At 37.3% G+C, this 23,777-nt stretch overlaps 3 protein-coding genes and 2 long non-coding RNA genes across 5 annotated transcripts; 4 read left to right on the forward strand and 1 right to left on the reverse strand.

The window, feature by feature from the left end:
* The first annotated feature begins 226 nt into the window (after positions 1-226).
* Positions 227-4,134, forward strand: LOC113475533. Its single transcript, XR_003397278.1, has 5 exons — positions 227-604; positions 1,123-1,275; positions 1,881-2,028; positions 2,892-3,603; positions 3,788-4,134. It is a non-coding gene; the product is annotated as an uncharacterized LOC113475533 (long non-coding RNA).
* A 308-nt stretch (positions 4,135-4,442) lies between these two features.
* Positions 4,443-5,062, forward strand: LOC113475536. The gene is made up of 3 exons (XR_003397283.1): positions 4,443-4,630; positions 4,688-4,719; positions 4,984-5,062. It is a non-coding gene; the product is annotated as an uncharacterized LOC113475536 (long non-coding RNA).
* A 2,689-nt stretch (positions 5,063-7,751) lies between these two features.
* pbx (transcription factor protein) lies at positions 7,752-19,187 on the forward strand. Its single transcript, NM_001078535.1, is given in 14 exon segments — positions 7,752-7,840; positions 8,292-8,497; positions 9,128-9,201; positions 12,285-12,364; positions 13,421-13,570; positions 14,135-14,325; positions 15,193-15,328; positions 16,305-16,416; positions 16,927-17,040; positions 17,333-17,358; positions 17,361-17,370; positions 17,373-17,422; positions 17,885-17,944; positions 18,289-19,187. Coding segments are annotated over 14 exon segments (1,338 nt in total). The 5' UTR covers positions 7,752-7,792; the 3' UTR covers positions 18,370-19,187.
* Positions 19,188-19,712: 525 nt separating this feature from the next.
* LOC101242578 (caltractin) lies at positions 19,713-21,422 on the forward strand. The gene has a single exon (XM_009861456.3). The coding sequence runs from the start codon at positions 19,834-19,836 to the stop codon at positions 20,344-20,346; it is 513 nt and encodes a 170-aa protein (XP_009859758.1). The 5' UTR covers positions 19,713-19,833; the 3' UTR covers positions 20,347-21,422.
* A 266-nt stretch (positions 21,423-21,688) lies between these two features.
* On the reverse strand, positions 21,689-23,409 carry LOC100179835. Its single transcript, XM_002129462.2, has 2 exons — positions 22,767-23,409; positions 21,689-22,385 (listed from the first exon to the last, which is right to left on the reverse strand). The coding sequence occupies exons 1-2, from the start codon at positions 23,282-23,284 to the stop codon at positions 21,872-21,874; spliced, it is 1,032 nt and encodes a 343-aa protein (XP_002129498.1). The 5' UTR covers positions 23,285-23,409; the 3' UTR covers positions 21,689-21,871.
* Between the last annotated feature and the right edge of the window lie 368 nt (positions 23,410-23,777).

The following is a 23,777-nucleotide window of genomic DNA, read 5'->3' on the forward strand; positions in this document are numbered from 1 at the left end:
TCACTTTATCGTTGCTACCGTATTCGAAGAGCGATATAATCGTTATTATTTAGCAATTTTATTGTTGGTTTTAAATACGCAGTTACATAAACATCCAAGCGGCTTTTAATTTATGTCCAATTAGTTTTGCAAGTTTTTTGTTTGGCATTCGGTAAAAATCCCTTAAAATTCTCATCGTTGAATCTGGTATTGCTGAAAATACGGTCCCGTTTTGCACAGATCGGGTGTTTCCTTTAGCTTTTGACAAGCATTTTATATTTGTGTCTTTAGGCAGCTTCGAAAAGCAGTAAAATCCTTTGGTTTTATTATAAACGAAATTACGTTTTGTAATCACGGTTTCTAAATCTAGGAACCGCTGCAACTCAACCATGACGGTCCCGGGGTCACGTGATAAAACTTCCCCGTCCAAAATAAAAATATTTTCAAGACGAAAATATTTCAACCATCGTTGTAAATGGTGGGCGTATAAACCGACTTTAAATATCTCTGGAAGCGTGGACACTGCAGTCATATTATTGGAGTTTATGGGCTTGTTGTGTTTGATAAGATGAGACGAAACGAAGTTCGGGAAATCGTTGAAGCTTTGCACCTGTAGAACGTAAAGGTATAGTTTGTTATGCAACTTGTAATGTAAAATATAACTAATTAATGTTACAGCTAGTCTATAAAATACAGATTTTTCATTGTATATTATTCAGAAGTGTCTAATTTAAGTGGTTACCGCCCCAGCCTCTAGATCTAGCCAGAGGGTACTGGATTCAAAGCTCAATGCTGCCACCCAGTATGTCAGTGTATGTGTCCTTGGGTGAGAAAATTATGAATAAATCACCCTCCACTGTAACTTGTAAGCGGGCATGAGGTGTATGAAACAGAACACCCGTGTTATAACAACAAACATAGCATATTTATGTAGTTGCAAGCTGCAACTCACGTATGTTTTAAGTTGTGATTCCTTTCCAACCAAAACATGGTTGTAATCTGAGTACGACCTCAACACAGGATCGCACAGAATCAACACCAAATTAACATCAACGTCCCTATATATATCCTTTATACGTTGTGGTACTAGGGGGTGAATGAAATACTTGGGTGTTTTTTCAAATGTGATTTCTTCCTTTGTAGTGAATGGCATGAGGGACCTGTATTATGATGTTGTTTGATTAGGAGACTCATTCATTGCTGGTTTTATAAGGGCGAGGCTCTGTACCGTGGCGCTCCAGGAGATCTGGTGCTTAGGCCCCAGTTGGCTTGGCGGATGGTGACGTCTTTTATTTAGTAAGTTCCATAAACTTTTCACTTCAATGTATTATAATAACTGCTATTTACCCATGTTTTTACTGTCCATATTCTCTGAAACTTGTTAGTAAGCTTATTACTATGTTCATATTAACTCCATTACTATATATATATATATATAATGTATTGATATATTTTCTGATTGTTAGGCCCATAACATGAACTTCACCTGTATAGAATACTTTATACAGATTAACTGATATATAGAATATATTTTATGCGTATTAGCCAACTCTGGTTTAAATCCCATGCCCATATTGCCTCAACATAGAACCTCACCCATATAGAAAACCCCTACATACTTTACCCTTATACATCCTTACCTGTAGTAATCCACTCCTTTATCAAAGCTTGAATCATAGTTAAAGAAGTGTGTTTCATACATGGATGGCGTGAATACTTTTGGATGGTGGGATAAAAAACTTTGTAAAGCCCCTGTCCCACATTTCTTGGCTCCAATGCAGATTACCTGTCAATGAAGGGGTTTAGGGCGTTGTTATTGTTGTAAAGCATACATGGTGTACTCATACACCTCATGCTCACTGTCCAGTTTTAAACTTATATTAATTACTCCATTCTTCCAGGTTTGATTGACAGCTATACATAGAGGTTACAACTGACAGTTGCCACACCAGATGCCACTTAAACCGAACACCCCCCGTACCTGTGGCAACCTCTGCTGCTTGTTCCTCCCCATATAGTTGCCGTATTCCTTCATTGCTTGTTTTAACTGTAAGTAAATATAAACAATATTTTAGCTTTGCATTTTTTTGCCAGGAGAGCTCCTTTGTATCTACAATATAACAGCAACATTATAATTGAAGTGTTAGTTACTATTTTTACTGAATGTTTGTGACATAGACATTATATTATATTGTATAAGGGTGTTGGGGGGGATGATGCCAACTCTAGTCTACACCGCAGGTCTCATGGTGTACCATCTCACCCCGATATAAAATGGGACAAAATATATTTGAACAAATTTTAGCTTGGTATAGGTATAGTAGGGTGGGGGTAATATGGGACACCTTTTCGTTACATTTTCACTTCCTATTTAGCAGTAAACAAAGAACATTTAAAGAATTATAAAACCGTATCCTCACGACTCCCATAGACCGTTGTTATTTTTTTAAAACACGATCAGAATATTTGGATAATATGTGCTAAAGGTGTCCCATCTTACCCCACCCTACTATATAAAGATAAAATATAAGTTACCTCATACTTTCTGCTACCAAACAAGAACATAACAAACACAACAAAAAACAACAAATAAATCCATGTTTTCATATTTACCGCTATAAACATACACCTAACCATCCAACACCCAGTCTATGTTATGTGGTATACTGGTATAGCATTGTAATTGCCTTACACAAGCATCCATGTATAACATAGGCACGTGGTGGGGTTATGTTAATAATTCAACCATGGATAATGGGTCTAATTGTTTGTAATTATTATTATTGTTAATTTATGATTGGTAATGGAATGTTATAGTTTTTATTTTGAACTCTTTAAAACTGGTCAACTCATACACCTCATGCTCACTGTCAGGTTATAACATGGATGTCTTCCCATTGCCCATATCACAGGTATTTGTGCAATATGATGGTGCTCTTCCTTCTGCAAAGAATAAACCACATCAGTGGGTGTGAAAATCAACAACAAATGAAGAACTATAGTGACCACTGTGAGCGACTGGACAAATATGCCCACAATGGTAGCAGCAACGAGCCCTGAACTTGTAACCTGTGGGCTGGAGGCAGGCGTGTTAACCACAGTGCTACTACACCAAAAATGTTTTTTTCTGTGGTGTTTTGGTTAAGTCGAAATAATAAAAATTTGTGATATCATTTAAATTGTATGCTGGTGTAAATTTTAAGGGTGATTATGGGGGGTATTACAGTGGGCAGTTGGATGTAACTTATACACCTCATGCTCACTGTTTTGAATACTTATGCTAATATTGAGAAACTCCCCAATTGAAATACACAAAGTTTAAAAGTGAGTAATCGTCCACTACCGGCGCTATTAAGCAAGCAGTTTACCCTCTTTCATTTTACATTTGGTATTAGAGCGAGTGTCAGAATATAAAGTGTAGTTTAGAATAAATTGTAATTGGCTCGTTAGCTCCTTCTAGCGGTAGGAAATTCTCGTAATAAATGTAATCTGCTGCGTTTAAAATACCTCGGGTGAGCTTCGAAACGTAGTACCCTCTAAACGTTGTGTCACCAACAATTGATTGACAGGTGCAGATCAACCACTGAAGCTCCGCCTTCCTACGTCATCAGCTTTGATTGACAGGTACAGGATTGCGCAACATTAGCCCTGCAGTACACCCTTATCGTTAATTACTCAACGCTTTTTGCGCCTATTTAAAAAATTGGCGCGAGATTTTGGACCGAGGCAAAATACAAAGCACCACTGCGCACGCGCAAGGTTTCCCAGCTTGCTTCTTCTGTTTAATAAAGCTGTTTCTAACTATTAGTTGCAACTTGGCAGCTTGGACGAAGGTGGTTGTACAACATCGTGGGAGTTCTGCTATTGCATAAGTTAAGTATTATGTAGCTTGCTTTATAACTGTATATATATATATAAGTAAACTATATACCGGTATTATAACTATACATTACCCGTATTTATATTCACATATATATATTACTATCACACATGTAATGTGCCTTGCGTATATTATCATTATCTTTTATTCTATACACAGGTGTCCGCCATATATTTATTATGTCACTCGCGTTGTGATGTCACTTTGCGGCATCGCGCTCGCTGGATAACCTTATTACGTCACAATGCCAATTAGTTTCGTTATATGTTTATTACGTCACTCGCGACGTTAGGTTTGCTGTAACTGTTATGTCACAATACCGATTCAGTGCGTCATAATCTCGTTCTCTGCCGTACGCGCATCTATACTCGATTATTACGATTGGTTACGTCACACACGTGCCTGTGACGACACAATACGGCTTCGAAGCTTGCGTTTCGCGATTTTTTCCATGGGGCCCCATGCGCGTTCTACGTCGACGCAAGGCACATTACTTGTATATTCTAATTATATTTGCGCTATGAGCGCGAAGCAAGAAGATCAAAGAATTGGTAAAGTATAAATCACATTTGGCATTATTACGTACATTAGCTCTTTTCTAGAAACATCAACGATGTGACGTCACAGAAGCAGTGATGACGTAACAGAAGAACCTGCTTCGTAAGTTAATTGTTATACGTCATAATCCAAAGTCTTCAAGTTTCCTTGTTTTACAGAATATGGTATGTGACGTCACAGAAGACGGCGAAGCACACGTTGATGTTGTTGAAGGTATATATGACGTAATAAGCGTAGTTATTATACATCAGTAACGTTTGATTGTTACAGATGCGGCAGCAAGTCAAAGAATAAAAAACAAGGTAAAATTTGTTCTGTGTTTTATATAGAACTTAAAAAAATAAAAGTAATAGGTTTTATTTAATAAACATTGCAATGGGACAACTTTGGCTGAAATAGGTCCCAAGGTAAAACATTTTCTATATAGGGCCTTATACAGATTATGTGTTGTACGCTGCATTGTTGTTACTTGCAAATACTGGTGATGTGTATTTAACGGATTGTTTTAAACTGAGTAAAGATATGAAAACAATATTATGTTGATTGTGACTTTGGTTATTTTTTAGACGAAGAACAAAGACGAAGACGCCAATATAAGGATGCCGGTTTGAGGTGTTTGTAGGCTTAAGTGTGTATAGGCCTACTGTAAGTGTGTATAGGCCTACTGTAAGTGTGTATAGGCCGATTATAAGTGTGTATAGGCTTATAGTATATAGGGTGTACGCGCGAAGAAAGAAGATCAAAGACGCCGATAAAGGATGTCGGTTTCAGGTGGTTTAGGCTTAGTGTTTAAGTAGAGTGTTTGTGTGTGTGTGTTAGCTGGTGCACTCTTACAGTGTTGCCAGCAGTTTATGTATGTGTTTGTGTGCTAGCTGGTGCACTCTTACAGTGTTGCCATTTTTCTGCTGCACACCCTTAAAGTGTTGCCAGCTTTTTTGCTGCACACTCTTACAGTGTTGCCAGCATTTTTTGCTGGGTCTAATGTTGCCAGCTATGTCCCCCAAGCACTTTTTAGTGTTTATATAACAAAGAAATAAATACGAGCTTAGTTGTTGCATTTATTGATTAGCGTCGGTTTTGTATTGTTTCGATTTGGTCTTGGTACACATATACTCGAGTAATATCAACGCGCAGTATAATATACACGCAGTAAATTAAACTCTGTTCCCGATCAGTCTATTAATTTAATGTAACATAAACTTCCCCACTGGTTGTAACTAAAGTTTAAGATTTTTAACCTTTTAAAGTTTGAATTTAACTTATAAAACGTCATGTAGCGTGATTGGGACGATGGCCACGTCACAATTACGCTACGACGTCGATACGGTGGGTCAGAGCATTGTCATGACCCTGCGTTCGGTGCGGTTACGTCAGTTTTGATTGAGTTACGTCACGGTCAGGTTGTTGCGTGGACGTCGCCGCCAGCGATGCTACGCTAAATCCACCGGTACAGTGATGCAACGGTTAGGTCACTGTCGCGGTTCGTAACAACCTGACGAAGTTTCGTAACGGTCGATGCGGTGCTTAACATCCGGACGATATTATATTGTGTGAAGATACGACGAGAGTATCGCGGTACCAAGATGTTTTCTCAATAAGCGGTCGGGTAATGCAGGGCCGTTGTTGGCTTTGCAGGTGGACGCTTGGTGGCGTGCGCGAAAAAAATTCGCAACAATCTTTGCTTGTTGATATTTTAGTGTTATGTTACGTTTTTTTAGTGTTTATGAATGAGTTATGTTTTTTTCTGTTGTGGTTGTTTGTCTGTTATTTTTTGTCATTGGTTTCTTTTCCTTGCTTTGGGTAAGGTCTATCCAGCAAGGGTTTCTCACCAGAGTAGAAACCCAGTTTGAATTTAACTTAATAAAACGTCATGTAGCGTGATTGGGACGATGGCCACGTCACAATTACGCTACGACGTCGATGCGGTGGGTCAGAGCATTGTCATGATCCTGCGTTCGGTGCGGTTACGTCAGTTTTGATTGAGTTACGTCACGGTCAGGTTGTTGCGTGGACGTCGCCGCCAGTGATGCTACGCTAAATCTACCGGTACAGTGATGCAACGGTTAGGTCACTGTCGCGGTTCGTAACAACCTGACGCAGTTTCGTAGCGGTCGATGCGGTGCGTAACATCCGGACGATATTATATTGTGTGAAGATACGACGAGAGTATCGCGGTACCAAGATGTTTTCTCAATAAGCGGTCGGGTGATGCAGGGCCGTTGTTGGCTTTGCAGGTGGACGCTTGGTGGCGTGCGCGAAAAAAATTCGCAACAATCTTTGCTTGTTGATATTTTAGTGTTATGTTACGTTTTTTTAGTGTTTATGAAGGAGTTATGTTTTTTTCTGTTGTGGTTGTTTGTCTGTTATTTTTTGTCATTGGTTTCTTTTCCTTGCTTTGGGTAAGGTCTATCCAGCAAGGGTTTCTCACCAGAGTAGAAACCCGCTACCATTGGCTGGGGGCTTGTCGTGCCGTAGTGGCTTTCCACCAACGCCAGCCACATAAATTATGAAGGTATTTTAATCCTGTTCTTTATTTTGCAGAAAAATTGTCAACGAGAGAACTATATAATAAAGTGGGGAAGTTAGGACACCTTTTTATTCTATTTTCTTGTCCCATCTGATAGTAAACCTATTTTTTATACTCCTATAGGCTGTTGTTAATTGTTTAAAACTCGAACAGGTTGTTTGCGGATATAGTGCGCTAAAGGTGTCCCATCTCTCCCCATGGTAGCCTACCATACGTATATATTTGTGTTCTTTTAGCGATTTTAAAAATAAAATTTAAACCCGTTACTTTAATGTACTATTTCTGATATTTTTAACAGTGAGAATTATATATATATAAATAAAAGTGACCAATCCAATAGTAAAGAGAAGGGAACTAGCAACAAAACGACCGTAGTTTATTCAAATTTAAAAATTCGGTACGGTTTTAGTTGTTCAAAGTTTAAATTGAATGTCAACATAGACCTATGATGTTAACTTTATGACGTCATTTTCAAAATAAATTGTCCGCTAGACGGAGCTGATGAGGCATCTGCATTTATTAATATTATATATCTATGGCCGTTAGGGAAAAAAGCAAAACGCAGGGTGTTGTTGCATTTCTAGTTTTCCAGCGTTGGGCAAGTTATAGTGAAGTTATAGACAATATTTTAACGCGTAGATGTTGTTACTGTCGGGTGATTTATGTGTTTTGTAATCTTAAATCAGGGCTTGCTGTTAAGCGTCTTATCCAAGAATACCTTTATTATTACAAAATACACAATTACCAAAAGATCTTTTTTCAGCAGAATGGCTCTTGTTTTAACGTTACTTTCAAATCCTCATCAGGTTTAGATATTTTTTCATTAAGATTATGATCTAAAGTTAAATATGGACGGACAATACGACAATACGCCCACTACGCTTGGAATCGGACAGGTAAATGATGTTTTCAAATGTTTTAGCTTATATAAACGTTCACATTATTTGCTTCTAACTGTTTTTTATCTTCGTGATTTTGTCCAAAATGCCTAGTCTGCAGAGTATGGCAGTTCCTGACGAGATCTTGCGCATGCAAGAGGTTGCTAGTATTAAAAATCGGTGTATGTGCATTTTTAAGCCACATTAGCAAATCACATTTAATTTAATACTTATTTTTTTGTTTGTTCAATAAATTGCCGTGCGCAGGACAAATTATGGCGTGCATAATCAAAGGTTTGTGAACAAAATCGCTCTTGCATCTGCCAAACTCCATATTTAACTTTGACTCCATATTTTATCTGGCGCAATGTTCTAGCATGCCTTGCTGCAAGACCATCACCCTTAAAATCGAAACTTACAAATAGCCTCGTTTTACCCCTCTCCCTCCTAATTACCAGTCTTTCCCCAGGGTTACATCACTAACCCCATGCACACCCCATCTGAGTACGGGGGAAACACCACAGCCCCCCAAAGTGGGACCCCTGCTGACCTCGACACTCGTAGTGGGGGTGATGGGGTCATGCAGTCGGTCGTTTCACGCAAGCAAGACATCAGCGAGATTCTGCAGCAGATTATGACGATCACCGACCAGAGTTTGGACGAAGCACAAGCGAGGTATAACAATGTGTTTCTAGTGTATAGTAAGCCTAAAACAATGTATTTTTAGTATATAGTAAGCCTAAAACAATGTATTTTAAGTGTATAGTAAGCCTAAAACGATGTATTTTTTGTATATAGTAAGCCTAAAACAATGTATTTATAGTGTACAGTGCCATAATCATAGTATGACAATGTATTTGTAGTAAATGAATGAACACGCATATACTAATTTTTATATGCTCTTGCTGCCAGTAATATTGTTTAAGTCTGAAAATGACCTTCTTGCAATTTTAGCTCTAAAGGAATGCGTTTCTATTCCACAGTGGACCTGTAATGTGTTACATTAATATCAAGTATAAGATATTGGCTGTGCTTGTATTTGCTAGGGGTAAAATAAGTTTTAGGTTTAAAACTGGGGTGGTAAAACATATTAAAAACTATTCCAAGTTGCTGCCCAGGCATCCCTAATGTTACTTGCGTCTTGTTGTGCCTTCCTGTATTAAATAATTTATGCCCCAACAGAAAGCACGTGCATGACTTTTAAACTTATGCTCACAGCTGGATGTTATACCTCACTTACCAGTGTATACATTAGTAAAGTATATTAGGTGTCTATACAGTAACTAACATTGTATATTCCACCAGAAAACACGCATTGAATGTTCATCGCATGAAAGGAGCGCTGTTCCAAGTTTTGTGCGAGATAAAAGAAAAAGCAGGTCAGTTGTGATGTCATAGTTAGCTTTGTTATAACATTGGTTTCCTTGTGTGATGTCATAAGTTATATTATGACAGTATGAGGTTATTAAATGTCAAGCAATTTTAAATAAATTATAAATTTGAGCGAGTCAAAAATACAATTAATTGTAAGCTATGGAGAAATCTAAGCCATAAAAGTAATGTTGTAGTTGTAACTAGTAACTGTTGGGATTAAAGTTACAAAATGCACAACAAATAATATGTTTCGTTTTATATCGCATTATCAGTCTGTTAATCCGATGTAATGTTATGCATTCCATAGCACTTCACCCTGACTGTTATTCTAGTAAGCATAAATAAGTTACAATTTTTATTTACAGAGTGTCTAATATAAAACTTTTTAGTAAAATATTAAATCGTTAACGCCTGTAAGTCACAATGGGCCACAAAGTTAAAAATTTTGTCACTAATCAATAAAATGCTTTTTAATTAAAATAATACTAATACAAATAAAGCGTACATTACATAAAGTTTTACTTTGTGGGCAATAAACTGTTTGTAATAATAGTTGTAATAACGGCAACCATACCTTGACACAATATTTACACACCCCCCCCTGTCATATACATGATTTATTGATAAGTTTATGACCAACATTGGAAAGTACGCTGCGCGCTGGAACTACTTTGTGTGTAATGCTTGAAACAATTCAACTGATATTGTGTTGATGCTGTATAGTAGGTTGGGGGGTGGTCCATGTTTTGTTCACTTTTATAACTTTTATGAATTAACAATAATTCGAGAACAAATTTGGGCTTTTGTTGTAAATTTTGCCTCTTAAAAAATCACAAATATGTGTTTAAATATTGAACAAAAGGAGACATAGCATAACTATAAAATAAAATATATTATATCTATGTATTTTACATATACTTCATTTTATAGCTCATATAGAATACAAACGTGTTATTATTGTAAATATATAAGTTGAGTTTTGTTCAGTTTGATTGACACCTGTAGTGTGACGCACAACTTTTGTGACTGTCCTTCCACCAAATTAAGTTTCCGTGTAATAACCTCATAATGGGAAGGGATAGTTAGACGCACAATCCTGTGAAACAAATCTAACTTATTGGTTGTAATGTTCACTGATTAATGCAGTGTAGACAATCCAATGATGACCTGCATAACTATATTTCTATTCAATTGATAAAAGTTTAGTTTGAGACTAATTAACGACAAAACCCCTTCGTATACAAAGATGTACTTGGATAACTTAGGTTTTATGTCTGTTAAGTTTGATTGACAGATGTAGCTTGATGCACAACAATTGTAATTAACTCTATTACCACATATACTACACAATACTGTACAATAATCCATATATATATATATAAGTTCTGTTTAAGGCTGGGTAACTTTGATTGACAGATGTAGATTGGTAAATAAGAATTGCAATTATGCCCACACTAAATATTCGTAACCATTGATTTTGAAACGCTCTGCTGCTCTTCACTGTCTGCTATTATTGATTGATGCCTTTTCTTGATTTTAAACATTTTCCTTTTCATGCCAATCCTTGTTGTGCAGAATAAATGGTCAAAATTTATTTGGTAATATGTTTCCATTTATTTAATTTGTGAATATTAATATTGAGGGGGAAATTTGAAAGGTAATTGTAATGTTGTCTGGATTGTCTTATATGAAAATACAAGATGTTAAAATCTGCTACATTGAATTGGTTGCACCACTTTTTTCAAGTGTTTATATAAAAGTTGTATTTGACCGACACTTAAGTATTTTAACAGCTAGTTTTACAAAACTTAAACTCCAAATTAAATGTTAAAAACACTAAAATAAACATCCAATTTCTGAAGTTACAATATTATTCCCACTTAAAATGTTTTATTACTTAAACACACACACAAACTAAATGCATCACGCCAGCAACTTAACTTTTTCACACCACCCCCCAGCCATCAATCAACCACATATGTCATTGTTCATCCAACCATATCTATTGTTCCACAACAATGCACTCTCTGTGACCTCATAATAGGCTTTCTCATACTTTCAATTGTTTAAACTGTGTCTGTGACATCACAATGATACAACAAACACCAATTATTATGTTCTTGACTATGATGTCACACATAACATGATTGTTACATTGTTTTATATAATAAAGTATATTATTTCATCACTTTATATTATTAAACCATTATTTTTATTCCAAATTAATTGTTTTAATTTAAAAGACAATAATTGCCTTTCCATTATTGCTACAGAGTCTTAGTAGTGGTAACGATAAGCTTAATGATGAACTGTTAAGTATGTTATAGCTCGACAGTGAGCACGAGGTGTATGAAGCCACCATGTATGGTGCGCAACACCCGTGTATTAGAAGCAACTGTTTTTACCTAAATTGAGCAGATATTATCCTTGTATATTGACTTAAAAAAACTTTACCATTTTATTCATTTTAAACCTTTCAACCAAATTTAACGTTTTATAATTCTTTGAATGTTCTTTGTTTACTACCAAAAGTAATGAGAAAATAGATTAAAAAGTTGTCCCATCTTCCCCACCCTACTATATAACATTGAACATCTGTACACTTATATTCATACTTAACCTCCAGCCAAATTCACCGCCACGTCTGTATTTCCTTGTATTTGTAACTTGACGCAAACTTTGATTGATTTGTTATTTCCTTTGTAAACCAGACATGAAACTACGAATACTTTGTAACCAACCAACTTACTTAGCTATGTTAGTTGACCGTGTAATACAATACATGATATTAATTAACATAGGTATCACGTTTTTTGTTAAATATTTTAACAAAATCTGGATTAACATTGGAACAATGGACATTGTAATAATAGTTCTCGCTATTCTGGTAGTTTATTTATTGAGAAAACCGGCGTTTTGACTTTCTAAAATATTCGACTTTATTGGGATAATGTGTTTAGAAAAACTTCAGCTTATTTTATCACATATTCCTTTAACCTTGTTTTAGTGTTTGCACAATTTTTTAATAAAACTTATCCTACAATTTAATTATCTTTGTTTTGAATTATAACCCCCTTTATCCCCACAGTATTAAACATGCGTTCACCACCGGAAGACGAACCACCTGACCCCCAACAACTACGTCTTGATCGGATGTTGGAATCAGAGGTAAGAATAAGATCTTCTTCCCTGGCCTAGTTTCGAACCCACGATCCCTGGTTCTCCAACCCTGGCCTGGATTCGAACCCAAGATCTCTGGTTCTTCAACCCTGGCCTGAATTTGAACCCGGATCCCTGGTTCTCCAACCCTGGCCTGGATTTGAACCCGGGATCCCGGTTCTCCAACCCTGGCCTGAATTTGAACCCAGGATCCCTGGTTCTCCAACCCTGGCCTGGATTCGAACCCAGGATCCCTGGTTCTCCAACCCTGGCCTGGATTTGAACTCAGGATCCCTGGTTCTCCAACCCTGGCCTGGATTTGAACCCAGGATCCCTGGTTCTCCAACCCTGGCCTTGATTCGAACTCAGGATCCCTGGTTCTCCAACCCTGGCCTTGATTCGAACCCAGGATCCCTGGTTCTCCAACCCTGGCCTTGATTCGAACCCAGAATCCCTGGTTCTCCAACCCTGGCCTTGATTCGAACCCAGGTTTCCTGGTTCTCCAACCCTGGCCTTGATTTTAACCCAGAATCCCTGGTTCTCCAACCCTGGCCTGGATTCGAACCCAGGATCCCTGGTTCTCCAACCCTGGCCTGGATTCGAACCCAGGATCCCTGGTTCTCATCTTCTCCCTTCTTCTATATACGTGTTCACTATCAAGATATTATTGATTATCAATACGATATATCAGGGAAGGCAGTTTTATAACAAGTTTCTTGCAAGGGATGTCTCCTATGTTTTGTCTGCTGTTGTTTTTGATTTGTATTTCAAATGTTTTTTACAAGTGTTTTATAATGGCAAACAAAACATTGGTTTTTTATAAAAACTATGTAACATTTTTTTAATAAAAACTATGTAACATTTTTTTAATAAAAACTATGTAACATTTTTTAAATAAAAACTATGTAACATTTTTTAATAAAAACTATGTAACATTTTTTAAATAAAAACTATGTAACACACTCACTTTAGCCAAAAGATCCAAAAGATATTTTATCACTTAATTCCTCACCCCTGGCCTGGATTTGAACCCAGCCCCCTTATACTAACCCACCCACCACGCAGGGGGTAGCAGGTCCAGAGGGAAGTGGGTCAGCAGCTGCCATCTCAGCAGCGACCTCTGCTGGCAACGATAGTGCGGAACATAGTGACTACCGAGCCAAACTCGCTCAGATTCGACAAATTTATCATTCGGAGCTTGAGAAATATAACCAGGTTTGTTGGGGTGTTTTGATTGGTTGACAGTGAGCATGAGGTGTATGAAGCCACCATGTATGGTGTGCAACACCCATGTTATTACTCGACAGTGGGCATGAGGTGTATAAATACACCATGTATGGTGTGCAACACCCATGTTATTACTCGCCAGTGAGCATGAGGTGTATGAATACACCATGTATGGTGTGCAACACCCATGTTATTACTCGACAGTGAGCATGAGGTGTATGAAGCCACCATGTATGGTGTGCAACACCCATGTTATTACTCGACAGTGAGCATGAGGTGTATGAAGCCACCATGTATGGTGTGCAACACCCGTGTATTTTAGTCTCCCATAATTATAACTTAACATAATGTTTAATTTCCCACTCATATGAGATTTGACAATGAATGTCTACAGTGTTTAATCCTCATATTCAAAGTAACGTTACAACAAGCATAATTTATAAGCCCCTACACTTAAAGCGAATATAAAGTATAACACCTACATACATATAAGCATAAGGTATAAGCATACACCATGTACACCATTAAACACTTTGTTCCCTCCCCCCACAGGCTTGCAACGAGTTCACGAGCCACGTGATGAACCTGCTTCGCGAACAAAGTCGCACACGCCCGATATCCAACAAAGAGATTGAACGGATGATCGCCATCATCACTAAGAAGTTTAACAACATACAACTTCAACTGAAGCAAAGTACTTGTGAGGCCGTGATGATATTAAGGTCAAGGTTTCTGGATGCAAGGTGGGTATTGTTGTTATGTATGTTGTTGTTTTGATATTTTTGCCGGACATGATAAAGTAGAAAGCCTCTTGTGGTAAAATGTTTCATCTGCTGTATAGCAAGACTCGCTTTTTCAATAACATATAAAAATATTTCGTTAAATAACCATATTAGGTGTTAGGTGGGTTTGTGTAGGGATGCACATTACAGAATTTCGAATCCATGAGATTCGAATCCTTTTGTATTCGAATCTAATTACGGGATTCGGTATTCTGTTTAATGAGGTCACCACAGGTCATAAACTATAGCAACAATTTTTTAAAATTTGCTAATTTTGAAAAAAAGATTCTTGTGTTTGTTGGACTTAGAGAGAAAATCGTTTTTTCTTATAATGCAAAAATATTCGGAATTCTAGATTCGAAATAAAGTATCCTAGAATATCCTAGAATACCTAATTATTCTGTAATGTATATTGGAAATATCCTGAATGGTTCGTACCCTGACGGTGTCTCTTTTACCCCACCCTGTGACAGCTAAAATGCTGCAACCAATCATACTGTAGTATTTCATCTAAAGCCAAAGTAGAATGTTGTATTTCTGGATACAAGGTTCCTGAAGGCATATCAAAAAATTAAACTGTAAAACAATGTAGTATTTTGTTAATACTCACCTAAATGACGTAAAAATAATACAGATTTATATAAATTATATTATATTTGGTAGCAACAGATTTAAACAACACTTTACATTTCTCATAATATTGAAAATAATTAGAATAATGAACAATTTTGTTAATACTCACCCATGCTATAAGACCTGTACTAAAATAATATGTATTTATATTATATATGGTAGCACCAGATAATAAGCAACCGTACACTTCCACAGACGCAAGCGTCGTAACTTTAGCAAGCAAGCAACTGAAGTGTTAAACGAATACTTCTACTCCCACCTCAGCAACCCTTATCCAAGTGAGGAGGCCAAGGAGGAATTGGCAAGGAAATGTACAATCACCGTTTCACAGGTGAAAATAGAGGGTTTATTACTATAACACCCAGGGCAGAGGCACCAAACCTGGGGTGGCAAGGTGGGCAGGCCAACCCCTGATTTTCTGTGCTACTATCCAGACCCCACTGAGGCAGTTAATAGACACCCAATAATAGAGATTCCATTCTATAAGGGTGAGGTCTTCAGTGAGGCACACCTGAGTCCTGGGATGTAGGTCTATTACCCCAACACCCAGGGTGCTACCATCTAGACCCCATTACCCCAACACCCAGGGTGCTACCATCTAGACCCCATTGAGGCAGTTCACAGAAAAAAAATAGAAATTATATGTTTGTGGGGAACGTGGCAGTGGGTTTCTTGATTCAACAAAATCGCCAAACATTTTAAAATGCAGGGGATGCATGGATTGTAACACAATATCTTGGAATATTTATCTACCCCTGCACTAAATCATGCAATATTACATCACACATACTTAATTGAGGATGCATGGTTTCCCTTCATATGTTTCCTGAATAATGCCCATTGTTACAGCATTGTTAAGTCATAGAATATGAATTTATATTTAAATAAATCATCCAAGTTAGGAATGAAACTGACAGTTTAAATTATCTTGTTGTTTTATCAGTTTGAATTTGGTAGTAAACAAAGAATATTTACATTATAGAACCGTATCCTTCTGAAACAGCGTTCTTAATTGTTAAAAACAAGATTAGGAAATATGGGATGAAATGTGTTAACGAGATCCCATCTTACCCCACAGTAATATACAAAATATTGCATTAAAACTGCTGTTCTGATGCCATAGTGCAACCTACTAGTTACCTTATAATCCCACAATACCAGGTATTGCTATTTAAACTTATAATTTTGAGATTCATTCTTGTTTGTATAGACACCTAACATCAGGGTGAAGCTGATTTGTGCTTAAAACTGAGGTGTTAAAACATAAAACCCCCCCAAACTAACTAAACCCCAAACCCCCAACCCAGGTTTCAAACTGGTTTGGCAACAAGCGTATTCGTTACAAGAAAAACATCGGAAAATTTCAAGAAGAAGCAAATTTGTACGCGGCTAAAACTGCTCAAGCTGCTGTTAGTGCAGGTGGGGGATTAATACATGGTGTATTTATGCTATATTGGTGCCTGTAACCACATATTGGTGTGTAATGCTATATTGGTGCCTGGTGCTCAATGTATGATATATATTAATGGAGATGGGTTATAGGTTTAGTGTTATTTACCAGGTGCAATTAACTTTGTTCCATGTGTATTTAGCGTGTATAATAATGCATCCATATATAATTATTACCAGGCTACTGTTAGGTAGTGCTTAATATCACATGTACAAACACCCAAACTTCCGTCTTTCAAAACAAATTGCCAGTAGCACCTTGGGGTTTGGAACAGACATTAGGAATAACTGCTTTTTTTTTTAACTAACTTGTGGTTTATGTTTCATAGTTACCCAACTACCCCCTATATTTAAGCAAACAGTACAACTATTCATATATTTTCATTAAGAAAAGAGAATTTCAAATATATTTTATCCAAATATCCATATATTTTTCTATTTCCTGTTTTACCCCAACTAACCCCTATATTTACCCCACAGTGCAAAGTGCGCATGGACAGGATGGGTTAGGGGGAACTCCCCCTGACCATGACCCCACTGAGGGTAACATAGACTCACCAGACACGGGGCCGGAGACCCCTACATCGGGTCACAGTAAGTGGGTTTAAATATTTGGGTTTAAAAGGTTTAAATACCCCACCATGCGAGGATAAATAAGTTACATACGTGGTAACTCATAAGCGGGCACGAGGTGTATGAAACAGAACACCTGTGTTATAACAACTGTTGTTGCCCCGCCATGCGAGGACAAATAAGTTACATACATGGTAACTGGTAAGCAGGCACGAGGTGTATGAAACAGAACACCCGTGTTATAACGACTGTCGATTCCCGCCATGCGAGGATAAACACCCATTGATATTAATGCATATACTTCAATCTACAGATTATTCCAGCCCCACCTCGCAGCGTGGTACGCAGGGGGGATATGGGGTATATGGGGGTCAATGGGGAGGGGTATAACAATCAAAACCAGGTATGTATGTATGTTATATATATCGCGGAGTATAGAGATTACTTTGAGAATTTTGCTGCGGTTGCGTCAACCTCCTGGATTTTCCAATTGTAGCTTTTTAATTTGAAGCTTTTTAATTTATTTTAAAACCATTCTTTGAAAAATAATTAACCTACTAATAAAACAATTCCAATTGTGATTATTATGGTTTCATTAACTGTTATTTGTACTTGTTGTCATTATAGTTGTTCTAAACACATTGTGAATTGAGATTTATTTATAAGATGCAGGGCAGCAAGCCCTGTCAGTTTTACAATAGTTGCAGCAACTGCTAGAATACACCAAGTTATTATTAAAATATTCTTTGAGAAGTATAAACCCAGTAATAAAATAACCAAAAAGTCTTGTAATTATTAAAGTTTAACAATTGTTGTTTGATACTTGTCATTATTATGGTTATTCTAAACACATTGTATCTGGTAGGGGATGTCGTTTGGTGGTGATGGTGGATTGGGGGGGCAACAACATATCTATAGTCCACAGGTTGGTATGGTGTGGTGTAATGTATTATAGAAACCCAGGGGTAATGGGTTCAGGGCTCGGCGCTGCTACCATTGTGGGTGTATGTGTCCTTGGGCAAGACACTTAACGTCAATTGCTCCAACCCAGTGGTCACTAATGGGTTGTCCAAATTATTAGCCATACGTAAACAATCACCGACAAAGTTACATACGTGGTAACTTGTAAGCGGACACGAGGTGTATGAAACAGAACACCCGTGTTATAACGACTGTCATTACCCCGTCATGTGAGGATAAATAAGTTACATACTTGGTAACTGGTAAGGGGGCACGAGGTGTTTATTCACAAATACATGCAAACTACAGGGGGGAGTTTGGCCGCGTCAGGACGGGAACAATGGACCTACTGTGACATCACCAGGGAACAGATCAGACTCGGCTGATTAATTATGATGTCATAATCATGAGGAGTGATGTCGTAACGGATTTTGCCTGAAACCTGAATTCACAGATTATGATGTCACAAGTTTTTATTGTAATGGATTGTGATGTCATCATACACAATTGTGACATCATGGTAGAAAAACATTTTAAATTTCTGTTTTTACACATCATGTCCTAACACACAATATGCTGCTTCATAAATTACAGCAGCAAATATTCCACATGAGCGGGTTATATATCATAGAACCTATTGGCTATTAATAAAACACAGTTTTTACCCTATTTTTAACTTTAAACATTTTCACTATTAAGAATATCATCATTGTTTTGACCCTAAACCCCAAACTGCAAAGATTCGCAAATTTCTTTAACACCTAATACATGAATAAAACTAAATATCCGTGTTAAATTTAACTTTAAAACATCTTGCAAAAGTAAATTTCTTCCACACGCATGACAATATATAGGAAAGTGTTTTTAAGCGAATACGTTCTATGGTATATTTATCTTACACATTTGGTACATAATGGGTGCTTTCCCTAATATGGGAATTAGCAGTGTTGCGAGTTACTGCCAACTTTAAATTCTTAATCAGGCAACACTGAACTTATTGTATTCACTTATTTGCCGAATAATGGGCATTGTTTGCTAACTAGTGTTTATTGTTTGCCGAATAATGTCGTTTCTTGCACCGCCTTTTACACACGCAGCAGCAAAGTTTTTCAAAATTTGAAATTTCCTAAATTTTAGAAGACTTGAGTACTTGGTGCTTTGCTTGTAATCATCCAACATTTAATCAATAAAATGATTTTCACCCAAAATTTTAAAAGTTCGAAGCATGATGTTGCTACCATTGTAGGCGTATGTGACCTTCGGCAAGACAATTAACAACAATTGCTCCTACCCAGTGGTCACTAATGGGCTAAATTATCAGCCATACAAAAACACCATCACCCACAAAGTTACATACGTGGTTACTTGTAAGCTGGCACGAGGTGTTGAAACAGAACACCCGTGTCATAACGACTGTCGTTGCCTCGCCATGCGAGGATAAATGAATGTAATTCTCTATGGAAAGTCGCAATTACACACTCCAAAAAAATTTAATATTCTTGTGCAGTCGCCGCAATAATAGGATTTGTATACGAAATACGTATGATATTTTAAAAAGCTCTTTAAAACATTTTTGTCTTAACAATTAAAAAATGTATAAACCCTTTGAAAAAATGTTTTATATTTTGAGGTATTTTATTTTTTGTTGCCAAAACATGTATTTTTTAATGCCGCTCCCCGATTTTTTCTGAAATAATTTGCCGATCAACGGTTTTGTTTGAATTTCACGGTTGGGCGGTTACGTCAGTTACTAAGGAAATATTTTCAAGTCGGTTGAAAATTCGTTAAAGTTGAAACGATTTTTTACTTTTTAACGATTTTTTAGATTTTAAGGTCGAAATATAGTGAAATATAATGGCTAGTGGATACAGAAAGCCTGTTGGGGGAAGCACGAAGCGTAAAGGAGGCGCAAGGCCCGAATTAACGGAGGAACAGAAGCAAGAAATACGTGAAGCTTTTGATTTATTTGATTCTGACGGTTCTGGGAATATTGACGTAAAGGAATTAAAAGTCGCTATGAGGGCTCTGGGCTTTGAGCCGAAAAAAGAAGAAATAAAGAAAATGATTGCCGACGTTGACCGAGACGGTAGTGGGACGATTGACTTTAACGACTTTTTGACGATGATGACGCAAAAAATGAGCGAAAAAGACTCGAAAGAGGAGATTTTGAAAGCGTTTCGTTTATTTGATGATGATGAAACCGGGAAAATATCGTTTAAAAACTTGAAGAGGGTCGCTAAAGAGTTGGGGGAGAACTTGACGGATGAAGAACTGCAAGAGATGATTGATGAGGCGGATCGGGACGGGGACGGAGAGATAAACGAGGTCGAGTTTTTAAGAATTATGAAGAAAACAAGTTTGTATTGAAACTTTATTTTTCTTGAAATGAGAAACATTTGCTTTCCAAGAAAATATTATTTATAAGAAAGAGTCGTTTCCCGCCCAAATTTTGGGTTTCTTTAAAAAAAACGGCCATAAATATTTGAAAAACGTTTTCAGCTACGTAATTTTGGACTTTTTTTAAAAATTAGTATTAAAAAATTTATGGTTTATTGGGTTATAAAGTTTCTAAGCCTTTGTAAAAGTTTTTGGTTTGTTGCCAGCATGGGTTGTGTACTGTTGCATGTGGTAGGCTATAGAGCTTAAAACATATGTTGGTGCCAAACTTTCTAAACGCAGGGGAGGCAGGGATAGTTAGACACAATCCTGTGAAACAAATCTAACTTATTGGTTGTAATGTTTACTGATTAATGCAGTGCAAACAATTCCAGGTTTGGCCTGCCCACCCTGCCACCCCAGGTTTGGTGCCTATACATACACATTTAAAATAAGGTCATTCATAAAACAAACATATTCTATTTCACCAACCTGGAACTAAATTCATTCATAAACTATGTATATACAATATGTGTTCTAGATGCCCTACCACTTACTTAACACATGGTAAATACATTTATAACATTCATATTCAAATCTACATAAACCATTATTCAGTTTCATTCACATTCCTATCACATGAATAGATAACCCACAAACCTATTCATTTCATATTCAGTGTGTTTAGTGTAACATGCATGCTTGAAAACTGTGTGCAAATGAAACTTGCACGCAGTTTCATTTACGTGTGAATATTAGACTCATGTTTAGTCTTATGTTCACACGTTCACAAAAGGGGTCTTGTGTATTAGGTTTGAATTTATCCAAAAACAAATCGACAAATAAATCACCTTTAAGAGAAGAGTATATTTATAAGGGTTTAAAATTATATTTTTTTGATTTTATTTTGCTACAAACAATATGAATTGTTAATAACAAAGGAAAAAATGAATTTTTTGTTGCATTATAATTCCTATTATGATGTCACTATCGTTGTATTGTTGTGTTGAGTTTCTTTGTAGTTTTAGTTTAAGTTTTGTATGAAATAAAAACAAAAAATATTTCCATAGAAACTATTATTTTCTAGGAATTAAGTTGTTCTTCGATTAAAATCGGTTTTCTTTCGTGCAATGGGGGTAACATAACTTTTAAAATGTTATAGCTTGTGTTATAACAAAGGTTTATATTGCGCACCATCCATGTGTGCTGGATTCGTTTATGTTTCCTGACTCACTCGAGTTATAATACAGTTGCCTTATGTTTACACCTCGACAGTGAGCATGGGGAGTATGGCACACCGTACATGGAGGTGGAAGTACATTCACACACCTTGCTCGCTTGATCGGTGTTTCTGTTTATTTTAACATAGAAAACATATTTCAAGCTCAGCAGCGGAAATCCCCAAGCAGGGTTACAATAACTGCGATATCCGAATACATTGTTATGTCATAATACGCAAGCATTCGTGTATAATAAGTAACTTTGTGATGTCATAATGTTTGTGACGTCATAATGTTCAATTCTCGTGTATCGACGTCACTGTTGTTTGTTCAACCTGCCCTTCACGTGCCGACACTGTCATCAGCTTTGTTCCCGAGTATGTGACGTCATCACGGCGTGACGTCATATCTGATGACGTAGTCGACCCAATCTCGATGCAAGGGAAAACCCTTTCCCTCCAATCGATAAACGTAGCTATGACGCAACAGATGTTTAACAATAGGTTGACGTCAGCTACGATTTGAGGTATGACGTCAATCTCCGTGACAACCGCTACCTTGACAACCACGACTATGACGTCAGAGATGACGCACACGAGGGCCAAGTAGAATGCTCGCTTGATAACTTGCATGATATCTTGGGCTTTCTTGCTGACTATTTTGGAACGAGATTTCATGCCCGCGCGATGGCGCACAAGAGGGTGTACGAATAAAGCAAGAAGCACAGCGTGGAAGATTAAAGTTGTGATGGCTAAAGCTGCCCAATGGTATTGGTCGGGGAAGGCTGAGGTTTCCAGCTTGCATCCAAACCTGGAATGAATGATTGTAAGTTGTTTATCTTTGTATGCTATGTGTGAATAAATGTAACTTATTTAATATGGCTTGGAGAAGCAATGGAAGTCGTTATAACACGGATGTTCTGTTCGAATGAATGAATGTAACTTACTTTATCCTCGCGTGGCCGGAAAACGACGGCCGTTATCACACGGGTTTAACACCTCGTGCCAGCTTACGTGTTACCACGTGTGTAACTTTGTGGGCAGTTATTTTTATGTATAACTGACAATTTAGACAACCCATCAGTGACCACTGGGTTAAAGAAGTTGTTGTTCAGTTTCTTGCCCAAGGACACATACGCCCACAGTAATGGCAGCTTTAAGCAAGAAAAATTTAGACAAGAATATAACTTACCTTGTTCGTTTGAACCATTGTGTGGCATCGAAGACCGCTGGGTTGATAATGGCTATCGCGAACATTACCACCAATGTTACCACGCTTAAGCTACGTGTGCATGACGTAGTAAGATGACGTGTGCTAGCGCTGACGTATATTGACCTCTGACGTAACCACAGCAGCGCGTAGACAGAGATGAAAATGAAGTTAGTCAGAGTGAAGTCGATTTTCACCAATACGTCACAAAACATGACGTCATTTTGGAGGTCTAGGAAGATTTGAAAGGTTTGGGATAGAAATGTCAACATCCCGAAAGTTGCCGCTGCTATTGTGCTCTTGCGCATCAAGTGGCCATATTTCTCCTGTCCGCCTCTCTTGCGCCGTATCGCGGATTCTTTAAATCTTAGTTCGTAAAACAAAAGCGCTCCGACCAGATAAGCTGCTATCAATGTTGCTGTTGTTGTTACGACACCTAGTATCGCTATCCGTCGCATTGAGACTCCGGTAGGTGGCGCCGCAGTTGTCGAATTGCTCATTTCGTTTGTTTTGGTTAAGCAGAATAATATTTTCTAAACCTGAAAAAACACAAAGTTATACGTTGTACAAATCACAAACAAAGAAATATCTACTCCAAAAAATCGCTGGATGTAGATATTTTTTTGTTTGTTCTTTTTACACCAAGGCGAGCTACGCTGTAGTATAAACCCCGCTTAAAAGAAGAAATATCTACGCTAACCTGCGCTGAACAACGCTGGGTGTAGTTTTCTGTTTTAATGCGATAAATTATTAAAAAAATTAAACAAAGAAATATCTACACCCAGCGTTGTCCAGCGCCGGCCAAAGTAGATATTGTGGGAAAATAGTAAGACGGTTGTTTGGTTCATAAATAATTTAATTTTAATCGCAGTCGTTTCTCGGCAACTTATAGGATAACATAACAATTAAGTTAACTTTAATTCTTTTTAACAATAAATATTTTTTACATTTTATGCATAACATGAGTTTAGCATCCAGTATCTGGGCTCTAAT

Source organism: Ciona intestinalis, unplaced genomic scaffold (genome assembly GCF_000224145.3).
Source record: "Ciona intestinalis unplaced genomic scaffold, KH HT000823.1, whole genome shotgun sequence".
NCBI lineage: Eukaryota > Metazoa > Chordata > Ascidiacea > Phlebobranchia > Cionidae > Ciona > Ciona intestinalis.

Coding starts and splice junctions, on each gene's coding strand:
- LOC100179835 (XM_002129462.2), bottom strand. CDS start 23,284: ATGAGCAATTCGACAACTGCGGCGCCACCTACCGGAGTCTCAATGCGA. Junction 22,386..22,766: donor CAATGGTTCAAACGAACAAG/GTAAGTTATATT, acceptor CATTCATTCCAG/GTTTGGATGCAAGCTGGAAA.
- LOC101242578 (XM_009861456.3), top strand. CDS start 19,834: ATGGCTAGTGGATACAGAAAGCCTGTTGGGGGAAGCACGAAGCGTAAA.